Raw genomic sequence first — 18,335 nt, 5'->3', positions numbered from 1 at the left:
ATGACATCAGCTTCCGGGTTTGACCACGTGACAATTTTTGTAAGTCTTTTACCAAAATTATTTTGTGTTTATGATAAAGTAAAAACACAAAATAGAACAAAACATGAAAACCGCATGAAGTAGATCAATTCCCTATCAAATTAAATATTAGTAATAGTGTTAAACGCGAGACCGCAACTTAACAGCCGGGGATTCCTTCTAGAAAAGTTGAGAACATTTATTTTCGACGTGCTTCTAGAACGAACAGAATGACATCAGCTTTTGTTAAATGTGGAAAAATAAACCACTCCCTTTGGTTCTTTTTTATTTCCATTTAATTCTTATTGACATTCCTATCCATTACATCATATTTACATACATCATATATCTGTTGTCTGCCCTAAATGTCAAAATATTTTTTGTTTGTAGGAAAACAAAATAATAATAATATTTACAGATAAACCAATTAAATAAAGACAACATTATTCATTATTAATAATACCAATCGGAAATAAAATAATATAAACAGATAATACATAATAATTTCAAATAAAATAAAATAAAAATATATATAGATATATAGGGAATAATCTTTTTTTTTTAACAGTTCAATCACTAATTCGAGAAATTAAAATCAGGCTTATGTTTTCCCAGTATGAAGTAAATTTCTCCAATTTATAACTAATAAAAAGCAGTTATCTTCTCCATTTTATATATGTCCATTGTGATTTCCATCCATTGCTTCAAAGTTGGACTCTCCTGGGATATCCATTTCCTAGTAATTGTCTTTTTACAGGGCCACTAGTAGGATATTTATTAAGTGTTTATCTTTATTTCACAGGGAATTTATTTATTGAATACACAGGGGGAAAATATACAGGTGAGGTGAAAATTAAATAACCTATTAGTACTATATTGACATACATGATCGTTTTGCTTGATTGATAACTATATAATTATTGATGTTACATTTATTAATAACTTTTTCATTATCCAAATTAACTTTGATTATTAATTAACTAACAGATTTCCTGTGCAAACTTGACTGGTGACGTTTTATGTTGAAAATCTAGCCAACCTAACCTAACTGGACATTTCATAAAGTGATGTGCTACAATATTGTTTTAAAAACATAATAATTGAGCACAGTAAAAAACATTCTAATGTCACAAAGTAAAAAGTGTCAACCTTGGTTTGAACAGTTAACATAATTGTTGAATAACAAAGAACGAAACGTAAAACCGGAAGTAGATATTAACTTCCGGTTTCTTTAGTCACACAACTTTTGGTTTTGAGAAACAAAATACAAATGAACATCATTTTATATCTGAATTGTACGCGATATTATATGTTTAAAAAAAAAAAAAAATGAATAAAAATGTTTTATTGTGGGGGGAGGAGCCATGACACCAACGTGCCTGCTATGTGGGAAGGGCAGGAATTCATCAGCTGATGCCAGCTTTTTAACAATCAACTGTTGTTCGACCACCGCAGGAACAGAATCGAGTTTGTGACCGAGAAAAGGTTATTTTTATCTTTGCTTAAACTAAAATGGGGAGCTGGAAGAGTCAAGTGCGTGCTCAACTGCTCCTCAGAGATCAGAGAGAGAAGCATCCATATGAAGGAGTCTTTACAAGCTGTGAGAATGATATACATTTTCATATTATAATGCTAATATATTTTATTTTAATTATTTTAATATTGCAGTGTCTCGTTTGGAAGAACGATTTGAAATTCGTCTGCAGATTTTGAAAGATGTCCAGTCAAACAGGTTAGAATTTTGCATTTTTTTTTTTTGGTCATTGCTTCCCACTATTTGTTTGTATTTGATAAAATACAATATTTGCATTGCAGCTCAGAAGGTGGAGTCAATGTGAGATTACTTCAACTACAGCTCAGGGAGAGTGAACATCTGGCTGAAAAGGTGAGTTAATTGGCCCATTTCAACAAAGTAGAAAAGTATTAGACAACGAGATGAGGCAATTCCTGAAGGAATGCTCCAATGCTGAAGGTTAGAAAAAAAAAAAAAGAATTCCTTAATGATTTGTTGAACGTGGAAAAATGGGATGAGTTGAATGTGTTGAAGGTGGAATGGCTTGAATCGGTAGAAGTTTGAGAAATGGATCATACATTTTGAATGGAGAAAATGGTTCTAAAAACTAGGAATGCTAGGAAACCCTGGAATATTTTTTTTATCATTATTGAAAGGGAGCACACAATTTTGAACAGGCTGAATATTTAGTTGGAACGGTTTGATTTGGATGAAAAATGTAGGAGTTGTGGAACTGTGAAAAACGCCCTGTTCATTTCAATGGGAATTTCAAGAACTTTTGGGAATTCCTGGAAAAGAGGGAATTTTTTTAGAAAATGGTAAAACTTTGTGAATTTTCTGAATGAGTTGGTGTTGGAGTTTTTCAAAAAGGTCGAGAAATGTTGAAGTAGTATGGTGTTATAGTATTACGGAATTCCTGGAATTTCGGGAATTTTTCAAGTTAAAAAAACAACTTTGTTTTTTTTTGTCCTGATTAAAAGGAGTGTTTTGACGGTAGAACGGTTGAAGTGGGATGAAAAATGTGGGAGGAGTAGTCGACAGAAAAAAGGGTGAAAATAGGGTTTGGAAAACTGGGATTTATGGGAATTCCTGGAATTTTTGTGAACTTGGAAAAATGGTAGCTTGAATTTCCAGGAAGTGTTGAATATGTTGAAGGTAAAATGCCTTGAATCGGTTGAAAAATGTGGAAATGGTGGAATTTAGAATAATGGCCAATTCATTTTGAATGGGAAAAATGTCCCGGGAAACCCGGAATTCTGGGAAATCTGGGAATTTTTGGAATTTGTCAAGAGACAGCCCGCGATTCCCGAAAGGGCTGAACAGTTTGAAGTTGGAATGGTTTGATTTGGATGAAAAATGTAGAAATTGTGGAACTGCGAAAAATGTCCCATTCATTTCAATGGGAATTTCAGGAAAATTTGTGAATTCCTGGAAAAGACAGAATATTTTTGAAAATGGTAAAAAAATTTAAATGTTCTGAATGGTTGGTGTTGGAGTTTTTCAAAACGATCGAGAAATGTTGAAGTAGTAACATTTTTAATTCAGAAATGGTATTACGGAATTCCTGGAATTTTGAGAATTTTTCCAGTTAAAAAAACAACTGCTTTTTTTGTCCTGATTAAAAAGAGTGTTTTGACGGTGGAACGGTTGAAGTGGGTTGGAATATGTGTGAGTAGTAGTCGACAGAAAAAAGGTTGAAAAAAGTGTTTGAAAAACTGGTAATTATGGGGATTCCTGGAATTTTTTGGAACTTGGAAAAATGACAGTTTGAATGTCCAGGATGAGTGGAATATGTTGAAGGTTGAAGCGGTTGAAAAAATTTGGGAATTGTGGAAGTTTGAGAAATGGATAATTCATTTTGAATGGGGAAAGTGGTTCTAAAAACTGGGAATTCTAGGAAATCCTGGATTTTTTTTTAATCATTGTTGAAAGGAGCACACAATTTTGAACAGGCTGAATATTTAATTGGAACGGTTTGATTTGGATGAAAAATGTAGGAGTTGTGGAAATGTGGAAAACGCCCTGTTCATTTCAATGGGAATTTCAAGAACATTTGTGAATTCCTGGAAAAGAGGGAATTTTTTAGAAAATGGTAAAACATTGTAAATTTTCTGAATGAGTTGGTGTTGGAGTTTTTCAAAAAGGTCGAGAAATGTTGAAGTAGTATGGTATTATGGTATTACGGAATTCCTGGAATTTCGGGAATTTTTCCAGTTAAAAAAACAACTTCGTTTTTTTGTCCTGATTAAAAAGAGTGTTTTGACGGTAGAACGGTTGAAGTGGGATGAAAAATGTGGGAGGAGTAGTCGACAGAAAAAAGGGTGAAAATAGGGTTTGGAAAACTGGGATTTATGGGAATTCCTGGAATTTTTGTGAACTTGGAAAAATGGTAGCTTGAATTTCCAGGATGAGGTGAATGTGTTGAAGGTGGAATGGTTTGAATCGGTTGAAAAAATGTGGGAATTGTGGAAGTTTGAGAAATGGATAATTCATTTTGAATGGGGGAAAATGGTTCTAAAAACTGGGAATTGTAGGAAATCCTGGAATTTTTTTTTTTTTATCATTGTTGAAAGGGAGCACACAAAAACACTTTTGAAAAGGCTGAATATTTTGAAGTTGGAACGGTTTGATTTGGATGAAAAATTTAGTTGTGGAACTGCGAAAAATGTCCCGTTCATTTCAATGTGAATTTCATGAAAATTTGTGAATTCCTGGAGAAGAGGGAATTTTAAAAAAAATGGTAAAACAAATTTGAATGTTCTGAATTAGTTGGTGTTGGAGTTTTTCAAAACGGTAGAGAAATTTTGAAGTAGTAACATTTTGAATTCTGAAATGGTATTACGGAATTCCTGGAATTTCGGGAATTTTTCCACTTCAAAAAACAACTTAGTTTTTTGTCCTGATTAAAAGGAGTTTTTTGACAGTGGAACGGTTGAAGTGGGTTGAACAATGTGTGAGGAGTAGTCGACAGAAAAAAGGGTGGAAATAGGGTTTGGAAAACTGGGATTTATGGGAATTCCTGGAATTTTCTTGAACTTGGAAAAATGACAGTTTCAACGTCCAGGATGAGTGAAATAAGTTGAAGGTGGAATGGTTTGAATCGGTTGAAAAATTTGGAAATGATGGAATTTAGAAAAATGGCCAATTAATTTTGAATGGGAACAATGTATTAATTGTCTTCATGTCCATTGCTTGGTCTCTTCAGTTGTCTCAGACTGTCTCTGATCTGACCACCGTCCTGCATTTGAAAGACGCCGAGCTGCAGCACTGGCAGTCACGGTAATTACCTCCGCCAGGGAGCCTTTCGTTTATGTGTCAGTACACTGATACCTCAACTTACAAGCCTGATTGGGTCTGTGATGGAGCTGTTAACTCAAAACTCTAATCAATATCTCCCATTGACATTCATTGAAATGCTTGCATCCCACCCCAACATGTAGCTTGTCTTTTAACAAGAAAAAAACTTTTACATAACAATATTGCATAAAAACAATACAATAGAACAGCGATTTTCACCAAGTACCGCCTCAAATAAATCCCATGGCCCTCGTAATGTGCCACCATAATGCATACTTGCCAACCTTGAGACCTCCGATTTCGGGAGGCGGGGGGCGTGGTCGGGGGTGGGGCGAGGTGCGTGGTTAAGATATATATATATAAAAAATACTTGACTTTCAGTGAATTCTAGCTATATATATATATTTTTTTTATTACACACATATATATATATATATATGTATATAAATAAAAGAAATACTTGAATTTCAGTGTTCATTTATTTACACATATACACACACATAACACTCATCTACTCATTGTTGAGTTAAGGGTTGAATTGTCCATCCTTGTTCTATTCTCTGTCACTATTTCAGAACACACACATTATACCAATATACATTATAAAATCAATAAGAAAACGGGAGTTCTAATTTGGGAGTCTGAATTAGGATCAGAAGTTCCTATATAAACATTGCGCACTCACGTCGCCTTTTTGTATTGATTACTGCAGCTGTGCACTGGATTCATTCACAAATACAAACTACAACTCACAAACACTTTAGAGTTAGGCTCCACCATCAGAATGTGTACTTAAACTTATAAAGATCACATGGATATTATTATTCAGTGAGTTGATTCACCAAAACTAACCGGTTATACAGGAGGAAAAAGCACACAGGACGTTTCAACTGTTCACAGACTGGTCGCGCTCATCAGAATGACAAGACACTTCCGGTCTGCAGGTGATAGCATTCAATTGGGAAGAAACGCCCTACTGCCCCCTACTGACCAATGTGTAATGACAGCTCCAAAAACGAATTCAAACCACAAAATAAAATAAATAAATCAACACAAAAATGTGACACATTATGTGTGGGTCACATATGCATGTACAGTAGATGGCAGTATTGTCCTGTTTAAAAGTGTCACAACATTGCTGTTTACGGCAGACGAACTGCTTTACTGTAGACGAAGACTTGACTGCTGTTGTTGTGTGTTGTTGCCGCGCTGGGAGGACGTTAATGAAACTGCCTAACAATAAACACACATAAGAAACCAAGAACTCGCCCTCCATCATTAGCTGTTTATATTATGGGAAAGCGGACGTGTGAACAGGCTGTCAACACGTCACTCAGGTCCGCATGGAGCTGGAGGGGGCGTGGCCTCCAGCTCCGCCTGAATTTCGGGAGATTTTCGGGAGAAAATTTGTCCCGGGAGGTTTTCGGGAGAGGCGCTGAATTTCGGGAGTCTCCCGGAAAATCCGGGAGGGTTGGCAAGTATGCCATAATGACCGACGTTAAAATACAGCAGCATAGTAGGCCAACGTGTTTATTAAAAACAAGGCAGAGGTTTTATTTAACAAGTATCTTTAATCTTTTGGCCACTGTAACATTACACACAGTTTGAACAGTAACAATGTGTTTGAATATGACAAATAAAACACTGTACTTAAATAATGAAACAAAAAAAAGTATTTGTTTATTTGGCGTACCACTGGTGGAACGCTCTCCCTGACCACCTCAGGGCACCACAGACTGTGGATGCTTTTTAAAAAAGGCTTAAAAACCCTTCTTTTTAAAAAATCCTCTTTTTTTTTTTAAATATATGCATGCTAGTTCTAGTTTTTATTTTTATTATCTTTTTATTTATTTTTTTAATACACTGTAGCACTTTGAGGTTGTTTGCTCAATGGAAAATGCTTTTTACAAATAAAATCTATTATTATTATTATTATTATTATGGTACAGGTACCACAGTTAGAGAATAACGGCAATTGCTTGAATTTTGTCTCATGTCCCGCCTTTTAAATATGCGTGGTGGTCAAGATAGCTCTGTTCTCAATGAGTACTGTATTTTACGTACCATAGGGCGCACTGCCAATAAATGGTCTATTTGCGATCTTTGTTCATATATAAGGCGCGCCAGATTACAGGGAGTTATATATATATATATATATATTTCTAAATGTAAAAGACTTCCTTGTGGTCTACATAACATGTGATGGTGGTTCTTTGGTCAAAATGTTGCGTAGATGGTGTTTTACACATCATCTTCAAGTCGCTTTCTGACAGTCGCTTCAGGATGCGCCGTTTTGTGAGCGGTTCTTATTTACGTGGCTCACCTTCGGCAGCGTCTTCTCCCTCGTAGCGGTGTAGCGTGCAAGGACGGGGAGTGGAAGAAGTGTCAAAAGATGGCGCTAACCGTTATAATGACATTCAGACTTTACTTCTCTCATGTGTTACTGCCATCATATTGCAGTCCACACGTATCCCTTATGAGTGACTGCTATCATATTGCAGTCCACACGTATCCCTTATGAGTGACTGCCATCATATTGCAGTCTACACGTATCTCTTATGTGTGACTGCCATCACATTGCAGTCCACATGTATCTCTTATGTGTGACTGCCATCATATTGCAGTCTACACGTATCTCTTATGTGTGACTGCCATCATATGGCAGTCTACACGTATCTCTTATGTGTGACTGCATCATAGTGCAGTCTACACGTATCCCTTATGAGTGACTGCCGTCATATTGCAGTCCACACGTATCCTTTATGAGTGACTGCCATCATATTGCAGTCTACACATATCTCTTATGTGTGACTGCCATCATATTGCAGTCTACACGAATCTCTTATGTGTGACTGCCATCACATTACAGTCCACATGTATCTCTTATGTGTGACTGCCATCATATGGCAGTCTACACGTATCTCTTATGTGTGACTGCCATCATATTGCAGTCCACATGTATCTCTTATGTGTGACTGCCATCATATGGCAGTCTACACATATCTCTTATGTGTGACTGCCATGATAGTGCAGTCTACACGTATCTCTTATGCGTGACTGCCATCATAGTGCAGTCTACACGTATCTCTTATGTGTGACTGCCATCTACTGGTCACATTTATAATTTCACCGTATACCAAATAAAATAGCTTCGAGGTCGGTAAGCACAACCAGAGTTAGTCCTTAGTCCTCCTTTTAATGACATTCAGACTTTACTTCTCTCATGTGTGACTGCCATCATATTGCAGTCCACACGTATCCCTTATGAGTGACTGCCATCATATTGCAGTCTCCACATATCTCTTATGTGTGACTGCCATCACATTGCAGTCCACATGTATCTCTTATGTGTGACTGCCATCATATTGCAGTCTACATGTATCTCTTATGTGTGACTGCCATCATATTGCAGTCTACATGTATCTCTTATGTGTGACTGCCATCATATTGCACTCTACACATATCTCTTATGTGTGACTGCCATCATATTGCAGTCTACACGTATCTCTTATGTGTGACTGCCATCACATTGCAGTCCACATGTATCTCTTATGTGTGACTGCCATTATATTGCAGTCTACACGTATCTCTTATGTGTGACTGCCATCATATGGCAGTCTACACGTATCTCTTATGTGTGACTGCCATCTACTGGTCACATTTATAATTTCACCGTATACCAAATAAAATAGCTTCGAGGTCGGTAAGCACAACCAGAGTTAGTCCTTAGTCCTCCTTTTAATGACATTCAGACTTTACTTCTCTCATGTGTGACTGCCATCATATTGCAGTCCACACGTATCCCTTATGAGTGACTGCCATCATATTGCAGTCTACACATATCTCTTATGTGTGACTGCCATCATATTGCAGTCTACACATATCTCTTATGTGTGACTGCCATCATATTGCAGTCTACACGTATCTCTTATGTGTGACTGCCATCACATTGCAGTCCACATGTATCTCTTATGTGTGACTGCCATCATATTGCAGTCTACATGTATCTCTTATGTGTGACTGCCATCATATGGCAGTCTACACGTATCTCTTATGTGTGACTGCCATCATAGTGCAGTCTACACGTATCCCTTATGAGTGACTGCCATCATATTGCAGTCTACACGTATCTCTTATGTGTGACTGCCATCACATTGCAGTCCACATGTATCTCTTATGTGTGACTGCCATCATATTGCAGTCTACACGTATCTCTTATGTGTGACTGCCATCATATGGCAGTCTACACGTATCTCTTATGTGTGACTGCCATCATATGGCAGTCTACATGTATCTTTTATGTGTGACTGCCATCATATTGCACTCTACACATATCTCTTATGTGTGACTGCCATCACATTGCAGTCCACATGTATCTCTTATGTGTGACTGCCATCATATGGCAGTCTATACGTATCTCTTATATGTGACTGTTATCATATTGCAGTCTACACGTATCTCTTATGTGTGACTGCCATCTACTGGTCACATTTATAATTTCACTGTATACCAAATAAAATAGCTTCGAGGTCGGTAAGCACAACCAGAGTTAGTCCTTAGTCCTCCTTTTAATGACATTCAGACTTTACTTCTCTCATGTGTGACTGCCATCATATTGCAGTCCACACGTATCCCTTATGAGTGACTGCCATCATATTGCAGTCTACACATATCTCTTATGTGTGACTGCCATCATATTGCAGTCTACACATATCTCTTATGTGTGACTGCCATCATATTGCAGTCTACACGTATCTCTTATGTGTGACTGCCATCACATTGCAGTCCACATGTATCTCTTATGTGTGACTGCCATCATATTGCAGTCTACATGTATCTCTTATGTGTGACTGCCATCACATGGCAGTCTACACGTATCTCTTATGTGTGACTGCCATCATAGTGCAGTCTACACGTATCCCTTATGAGTGACTGCCATCATATTGCACTCTACACATATCTCTTATGTGTGACTGCCATCACATTGCAGTCCACATGTATCTCTTATGTGTGACTGCCATCATATGGCAGTCTACACGTATCTCTTATGTGTGACTGCCATCATAGTGCAGTCTACACGTATCTCTTGTGTGTGACTGCCATCACATTGCAGTCCACATGTATCTCTTATGTGTGACTGCCATCATAGTGCAGTCTACACGTATCTCTTATGTGTGACTGCCATCATAGTGCAGTCTACACGTATCCCTTATGAGTGACTGCCATCATATTGCAGTCCACACGTATCCCTTATGAGTGACTGCCATCATATTGCAGTCTACACATCTCTTATGTGTGACTGCCATCATATTGCAGTCTACACGTATCTCTTATGTGTGACTGCCATCACATTGCAGTCCACATGTATCTCTTATGTGTGACTGCCATCATATTGCAGTCTACATGTATCTCTTATGTGTGACTGCCATCATATGGCAGTCTACACGTATCTCTTATGTGTGACTGCCATCATAGTGCAGTCTACACGTATCCCTTATGAGTGACTGCCATCATATTGCAGTCCACACGTATCCCTATGAGTGACTGCCATCATATTGCAGTCTACACATATCTCTTATGTGTGACTGCCATCATATTGCAGTCTACACGTATCTCTTATGTGTGTCTGCCATCATATTGCAGTCTACACATATCTCTTATGTGTGACTGCCATCATATGGCAGTCTACACGTATCTCTTATGTGTGACTGTCATCATATTGCAGTCCACACGTATCTCTTATGTGTGACTGCCATCTACTGGTCACATTTGTAATTTCACCGTATACCAAATAAAATAGCTTCGAGGTCGGTAAGCACAACCAGAGTTAGTCCGTATATTAGGCGCACCGGGTTTATAAGACGCACTGTTGATTTTTTTAGAAAATAAAAGGATTTTAAGTGCGCCTTATAGTCCGAAAAATACAATAAATATGTACACGTAGCTACTGTGACGTTTACTACACCAACTAATGGCTTGTAACTCAAATTTTTGCCGAGTGACCGCTCTCCTCTCAAAACACTCGTAAGTTGAGGTACCACTGTGTGTTTGTTTCTGTTTGCATGATGTGAAGTGAATTATATTTATATAGCGCTTTTTCTCTAGTGACTCAAAGCGCTTTTACATAGTGAAAACCCAATATCTAAGTTACATTTAAACCAGTGTGGGTGGCACTGGGAGCAGGTGGGTAACGTGTCTTGCCCAAGGACACAACTCCAATTGTTTAGTCAGCTAAACAACAGGAATAGTCTTTAAAAATATGTTACTGATGGACAAATGAATAGAAATAGGCCAGATGAACAAATGAATAGTGTATCAGCATGCTAAATCAAACCATAACCTACATTCTTGTATGACAACAGAATGGCTAGCAGAACAGAAGGCAGAGGTTTGGTTTAGTATTTGCTAGTTGAACTTTACAGATCACAAAAAAGGGTCAATTCGGATCGCTAACGTCGTTAGCATAAATGAATGGGATTTAACATAGAGAAAATTAGCATCACGGCTAACGGAGAAATATTTTCGGTTCATTATGAGACTGGTGGTGGTACATAAACCTAGCTAGCTAGAAGAATTTGGCCCCAAAATCATTTAACAAGTACAGGAACAGCTGGCTAGCTTGAGTGGAAGTCTGCGGGAGTATTCTACAGTCATACAGTAACAAGCAATTAAACTTAAATACCATAGATCAAATATATTTACCCCAGTAATATCATCAAAACTTACCTGACTAGATGAAGTCCTTGGGCTTAAATACTAGTGTGGCCCTCAATAGCCCTGCTGTAGTGTGTAGCATGCTGGGAATTATCTGTGCATGTGATGGAAGAATGCACTGCACATGTAATTGAGGAATGCACAGTGCAGGGTTGAAATTCAACTGAATTTGCATTTTAACCCTCTAAGGCAGGGGTGTCAAACTCAAATACAGAGTGGGCCAAAATTTCAAACTGAACAAAGCCGCGGGCCAAGGTTGAACAAATGAACCTTTTAATAGGGACCCAAACAAGTTTTGCATTGAATATTGAACAAGCAAGGCTTATATAACTTTATAGTGACATGCAAAATCGAGTTTCAAATAATAATAATAATTAAAAAATATCAATGGCATATCAAATACAATTTAAATAAAAATGTAATGCCTGTTTTGTATTTGCAGCCTTCTGAGGTAAATATCAACATTAACTTTTTCCACAAGCTAATAAATTAGAAAATAAAATAATGAATAAACCAACCATTCAGGACTTTAAACTGCTCAGTTTGTGATCTAATCTGATGTGCCCAAGCCAGATACCTGGCATCTTTTCTTGGATGCTAGTTCATTAATGTCGGGGCTCAGGTTTTGAGCTGAGGCAACCTTCATTATCGAACGAAGGTGTTCATCAGTCTTTATATCTCGTCCACCCGGACCACAGTCTTGGGGGCGTGCCTTAAATGCACTGCGTTTATCGTCCTCCACGAGCTGTCACGTTTTCACGTCTGCTTTTCATCCATTCCAACAACGTGCTGGTCCGATCACAAAATATGTGCGGCTTCTGTACGCACACACGTGAATGCATGTATACTTGGCCAACAGTGATACAGGTTACACTGACGGTGCCCATATAAATAACTTTAAAACTGTTACAAATATGCGCCACACTGTGAACCCACACCAAACAAGAATGACAAACACATTTCGGGAGAACATCCGCACAGTAGCACAACAGGGACGGCGTGGCGAAGTTGGTAGAGTGGCCGTGCCAGCAATCGGAGGGTTGCTGGTTACTGGGGTTCAGTCCCCACCTTCTACCATCCTAGTCACATCCGTTGTGTCCTTGGGCAAGACACTTCACCCCTTGCTCCTGATGGCTGCTGGTTAGCGCCTTGCATGTCAGCTCCCGCCATCAGTGTGTGAATGTGTGTGTGAATGGGTGAATGTGGAAATACTGTCAAAGCGCTTTGAGTACCTTGAAGGTAGAAAAGCGCTATACAAGTATAACCCATTTATTATCATTTATAAACACAACAGAACAAATACCCAGAATCCCATGCAGCCCTAACTCTTCCGGGCTGCAATATACACCCCCCCCCCCCCCTTTCGTGCATCGGTTGAGGTGGGCGGGGTTTGGTGGTAGCGGGGGTGTATATTGCAGCCCGGAATAGTTAGGGCTGCATGGGATTCTGGGTATTTGTTCTGTTGTGTTTATGTTGTGTTACTGTGCGGATGTTCTCCCGAAATGTGTTTGTCATTCTTGTTTGGTGTGGATTCACAGTGTGGCATGTATTTCTAACAGTGTTAAAGTTATTTATACGGGCACCGTCAGAGTGACCTGTATGGCTGTTGGCCAAGTATGGGTTGCATTCACGTGTGTGTGCCGCACATATTATGTGACTGGGCCAGCATTCGCTGGACCGGGTGAAAAGTGGATTTTGGGAGGGGCACTGAAATTTGGCAAGTATGAGAATTAGCAGTGATTGCGGCGTTACCGCGGCACCGCCACTGAATATAATCGGCGGGCCAGCTCTAGTGTTAATTTGATATCGCCTCAAGGGCCAAGTGAAATTACACGGTGGGCCAAATTTGGCCCGTGGGCCAGAGTTTGACACCCATGCTCTAAAGGCTTAGTGGCCACATGCGTGGACAGCACCTTTTTAGCTCTTATTTCCAAAATTGTGTACACTACTGAATTGGGGTCTTATGGCCGCTTATGTGGACACTTATACTGCCATCTGGTGGTGTCAGAAGAGTATAACATACAATGGAATTTGGGGGGAAAAAAGGTGTAAAAAATAGGAATTAGCATGTCACTAAACATGCAGTACACGTCTGTGTACTTATGGACTAAGTACATCATATAAAAAGATGATTCTTAGTTTTTATTCTAATTAGGGACCAATAAGCCCAAATAGCAAAAATAAATAAAAGAAAAGCATGTAAATAATCATGCTGCAAGATCTAGCATGTTGCATTCAATGTTTATTCCCATTAATTCCCATGGAAAGTTTCCAACTTTGAATATTCCCGGAATTTTGCAACCCTAAACGGCAGTGACTAGGATGGCAGAAGCGGGGGATCGAACCTGGAAACGGCCACTCTACCAACCGAGCAATACCGCCCCCATGTGATGTCGTGCTATTTCAAAGGCGGCCGCCGTTTTACGCTACCAAATACTAGTGTGGCCTGTAGTGTGTCGCATGCTGGGAATTATCTGTGCATGTGATGGAAGAATGCACTGCACATGTGATTGAGGAATGCACAGTGCAGGGTTGAAATTCAACTGAATTTGCATTTTAACCCTCTAAAGGCTTAGTGGCCACATGCGTGGACAGCACCTTTTTAGCTCTTATTTCCAAAATTGTGTACACTACTGAATTGGGGTCTTATGGCCACTTATGTGGACACTTATACTGCCATCTGGTGGTGTCAGAAGAGTATAACATACAATGGAATTTGGGGAAAAAAAGGTGTAAAAAATAGGAATTAGCATGTCACTAAACATGCAGTACACATTTGTGTACTTATGGACTAAGTACATCATATAAAAAGATGATTCTTAGTTTTTATTCTAATTAGGGACCAATAAGCCCAAATAGCAAAAAAAAAAAAAAAAAAAAAAGCATGTAAATAATCATGCTGCAAGATCTAGCATGTTGCATTCAATGTTTATTCCCATGGAAAGTTTCCAACTTTGAATATTCCCGGAATTTTGCAACCCTAAACGGCAGTGACTAGGATGGCGGAAGCAGGGGATCGATCCTGGAACCCTCACGTTGCTGGCACGGCCACTCTACCAACCGAGCCATACCGCCCTCATGTGACGTCATGCTATTTCAAAGTCGGCTGCCGTTTTACGCTACCAAATACTAGTGTGGCCTGTAGTGTGTAGCATGCTGGGAATTATCTGTGCATGTGATGGAAGAATGCACTGCACTTGTGATTGAGGAATGCACAGTGCAGGGTTGAAATTCAACTGAATTTGCATTTTAACCCCCTAAAGGCTTAGTGGCCACATGCGTGGACAGCAAATTTTTAGCTCTTATTTCCAAAATTGTGTACACTACTGAATTGGGGTCTTATGGCCACTTATGTGGACACTTATACTGCCATCTGGTGGTGTCAGAAGAGTATAACATACAATGGAATTTGGGGGAAAAAAGGTGTAAAAATAAGAATTAGCATGTCACTAAACATGAAGTACACGTTTGTGTACTTGTGGACTAAGTACATCATATAAAAAGATGATTCTTAGTTTTTATTCTAAATAGGGACCAATAAGCCCAAATAGCAAAAAAAAAAAAAAAAAAAAGCATGTAAATAATCATGCTGCAAGATCTAGCATGTTGCATTCAATGTTTATTCCCATTAATTCCCATGGAAAGTTTCCAACTTTGAATATTCCCGGAATTTTGCAACCCTAAACGGCAGTGACTAGGATGACGGAAGCGGGGGATCGAACCTGGAACCCTCACGTTGCTGGCACGGCCACTCTACCAACCGCCCCCATGTGACGTCATGCTACCGTTTCAGTGTGTCCCGCCACCGCCAAGAGGCCCTCACTCTGGCCAAAGGGGGTAACGCCCTGAAGGCGAGCGTCTACCGACAAGAGTTCGCCATTGAGTGTCAGACGAAGGAGCTGGCCGCCCTTTACCTGGAGCGGAAGGGCCTTAAAGAAACGCTGTCGCAGGCCCGCCGTGACAAAGAGGATCTGCTGCGGCGCTGGATGGAGGAGAAGGAGGAAGAGGCGGCGAGGTTGAATAAATACAACGCCACGCAGGAGAGGTACGTGGAGAGCATACTTGCCAACCTTGAGACCTCCAAATTCAAATTCGGGAGATGGGGTGTTGGGTTGGGAGTTGCGGGGTTGAGGTGCAGGCAGCATACCCCTTCCCCTTTGAGCTGTCCTGGATGAAATGAAATTATTTTTTTCACAATCATTTCTTCTTCTTACTCGTCGTCGCCACGTCTCTTCTTCGTTCTTCTGCTTCGTCTCTGTTATGTTGTGTGTGCAGTTGCGCACCGAGCTCCAAAAGCTGTAGATGTTATTGTAGCGTCCCGGAAGAGTTAGTGCTGCAAGGGGTTCTGGGTATTTGTTCTGTTGTGTTACGGTGCGGATGTTCTCCCGAAATGTGTTTGTTATTCTTGTATGGTGAGGGTTCACAGTGTGGCGCATACAAACCCTGTTTCCATATGAGTTGGGAAATTGTGTTAGATGTAAATATAAACGGAATACAATGATTTGCAAATCCTTTTCAACCCATATTCAATTGAATGCACTACAAAGACAAGATATTTGATGTTCAAACTCATAAACTTTATTTTTTGCAAATAATAATTAACTTAGAATGGCTGCAACACGTGCCAAAGTAGTTGGGAAAGGGCATGTTCACCACTGTGTTATATCACCTTTTCTTTTAACAACACTCAATAAACGATTGGGAACTGAGGAAACTAATTGTTGAAACTTTGAAAGTGGAATCCTTTTCCATTCTTGTTTTATGTAGAGCTTCAGTCGTTCAACAGTCCGGGGTCTCCGCTGTCGTATTTTACGCTTCATAATGCGCCACACATTTTCGATGGGAGACAGGTCTGGACTGCAGGCGGGCCAGGAAAGTACCCGTACTTTTTTTTTTTTTTTTTTTTACGAAGCCACGCTGTTGTAACACGTGCTGAACGTGGCTTGGCATTGTCTTGCTGAAATAAGCAGGGGCATCCATGAAAAAGACGGCGTTTAGATGGCAGAATATGTTGTTCCAAAACCTGTATGTACCTTTCAGCATTAATGGTGCCTTCACAGATGTGTAAGTTACCCATGTCTTGGGCACTAAAACACCCCCATACCATCACACATGCTGGCTTTTACACTTTGACCCTATAACAGTCCGGATGGTTCTTTTCCTCTTTGTTCCCGAGGACACGTTGGCCACAGTTTCCAAAAAAAAATTTGAAATGCGGACTCGTCAGACCACAGAACACTTTTCCACTTTGCATGAGTCCATCTTAGATGATCTCGGGCCCAGAGAAGCCGGCGGCGTTTCTGGATGTTGTTGATAAATGGCTTTCGCTTTGCATAGTAGAGCTTTAACTTGCACTTACAGATGTAGCGACCAACTGTATTTAGTGACAGTGGTTTTCTGAAGTGTTCCTGAGCCCATGTGGTGATATCCTTTAGAGATTGATGTCGGTTTTTGATACAAGGGGATCGAAGGTCACGGGCATTCAATGTTGGTTTCCGGCCATGCCGCTTACGTGGAGTGATTTCTCCAGATTCTCTGAACCTTTTGATGATATTACGGAGCGTAGATGTTGAAATCCCTAAATTCCTTGCAATTTCACTTTGAGAAACGTTGTTCTTAAACTGTTCGACTATTTGCTCACGCAGTTGTGGACAAAGGGGTGTACCTCGCCCCATCCTTTCTTGTGAAAGACTTGAGCATTTTTTGGGAAGCTGTTTTTATACCCAATCATGGCACCCACCTGTTCCCAATTAGCCTGCACACCTGTGGGACGTTCCAAATAAGTGTTTGATGAGCATTCCTCAACTTTATCAGTATTTATTGCCACCTTTCCCAACTTCTTTGTCACGTGTTGCTGGCATCAAATTCTAAAGTTAATGATTATTTGCAGTTTGAACATCAAATATGTTGTCTTTGTAGCATATTCAACTGAATATGGGTTGAAAAGGATTTGCAAATCATTGTATTCCGTTTATATTTACATCTAACACAATTTCCCAACTCGTATGGAAACGGGGTTTGTATTTGTAACAGTGTTAAAGTTGTTTATACGGCCACCCTCAGTGTGACCTGTATGGCTGTTGACCAAGTACGCTTGCATTCATATGTGCTTCAAGTTAATGTTATCATTAAACCAGTTAAAAGATAATGCATTTCTTGACATCTTCAAGTAACGACCATTGTTAAACCCGTCCAACGCTACATTATTATATGACTGGGGTGGCACGCTGTTTATATGGAGGAAAAGCGGACGTTTGGACAGCATGTGGCTGTTAAGGGGTGAAGGTTTCAGGTGAGAGAGGACGCTAAAGGCAGTCGCCCCCAATATTGTTGTCCGGGTGTAAATCGGGAGAAATTCGGGAGTATGGTTTCCCCGGGAGATTTTCGGGAGGGGCACTGAAATTCGGGAGTCTCCCGGGAAAATCGGGAGGGTTGGCAAGTATGGTGGAGCGTCATTTTTTTTACTCCTTTTATTGCTTTTTGACCAGGTGGCAACGTTTAGCCAGGCACTTGAGGAAGCACCTGGCGAAAAAGGATGTCGATCCCCAGGAAAGCGGCTCGTGAGCACACGCCTCATTTTACCCGCGTATGGACAAGACAAGTAAATCCGCGTCTTTATCAAGGTAACATGGCCCTTTTTAGTCGTGAAAAAGAACCGTGTCAGGACACCTGCACGTCCACACGGTCCATGGCGATGATTGCCTTGATGATGCAGTAAGAGGTACAGCGACCTCATCAAAGTTGTTTTGTTTCACCTTGTTACACACGCCGCGATGTCACCGCTCATTCGGTT

The 18,335-nt window shown here is 39.9% G+C and overlaps 1 protein-coding gene and 1 long non-coding RNA gene across 2 annotated transcripts in view; one reads left to right on the top strand and one right to left on the bottom strand.

Annotated features, from left to right (window-relative positions):
- Positions 1-1,262: 1,262 nt before the first annotated feature.
- Positions 1,263-18,324, top strand: LOC133611245 (autophagy-related protein 16). Its single transcript, XM_061967943.1, has 6 exons — positions 1,263-1,618; positions 1,687-1,750; positions 1,834-1,903; positions 4,737-4,810; positions 15,336-15,587; positions 18,031-18,324. The coding sequence occupies exons 1-6, from the start codon at positions 1,531-1,533 to the stop codon at positions 18,104-18,106; spliced, it is 624 nt and encodes a 207-aa protein (XP_061823927.1). The 5' UTR covers positions 1,263-1,530; the 3' UTR covers positions 18,107-18,324.
- The window catches only part of LOC140677241 (uncharacterized), a 30,390-nt gene continuing 27,203 nt past the window's right edge, over positions 15,149-18,335 (bottom strand). The window contains exon 2 of the long non-coding RNA XR_012049044.1: positions 15,149-15,709. This is a non-coding gene — a long non-coding RNA (uncharacterized lncRNA). The remainder of the gene's footprint in view (positions 15,710-18,335) is intronic.

The sequence above is a fragment of the Nerophis lumbriciformis genome, linkage group LG02 (genome assembly GCF_033978685.3).
Source record: "Nerophis lumbriciformis linkage group LG02, RoL_Nlum_v2.1, whole genome shotgun sequence".
Lineage (NCBI taxonomy): Eukaryota > Metazoa > Chordata > Actinopteri > Syngnathiformes > Syngnathidae > Nerophis > Nerophis lumbriciformis.
Note: the sequence above shows the minus strand (reverse complement) of the source record. Positions and strands in the feature narration are given on the sequence as shown.

What these genes read in the sequence shown, in the direction of transcription:
- LOC133611245 (XM_061967943.1), top strand. Translation starts at nt 1,531, where the DNA reads ATGGGGAGCTGGAAGAGTCAAGTGCGTGCTCAACTGCTCCTCAGAGAT. An exon ending in TGAAGGAGTCTTTACAAGCT is followed by an intron (nt 1,619 to 1,686) that starts GTGAGAATGATA and finishes TTAATATTGCAG; the next exon opens with TGTCTCGTTTGGAAGAACGA. An exon ending in CTGCAGCACTGGCAGTCACG is followed by an intron (nt 4,811 to 15,335) that starts GTAATTACCTCC and finishes CTACCGTTTCAG; the next exon opens with TGTGTCCCGCCACCGCCAAG.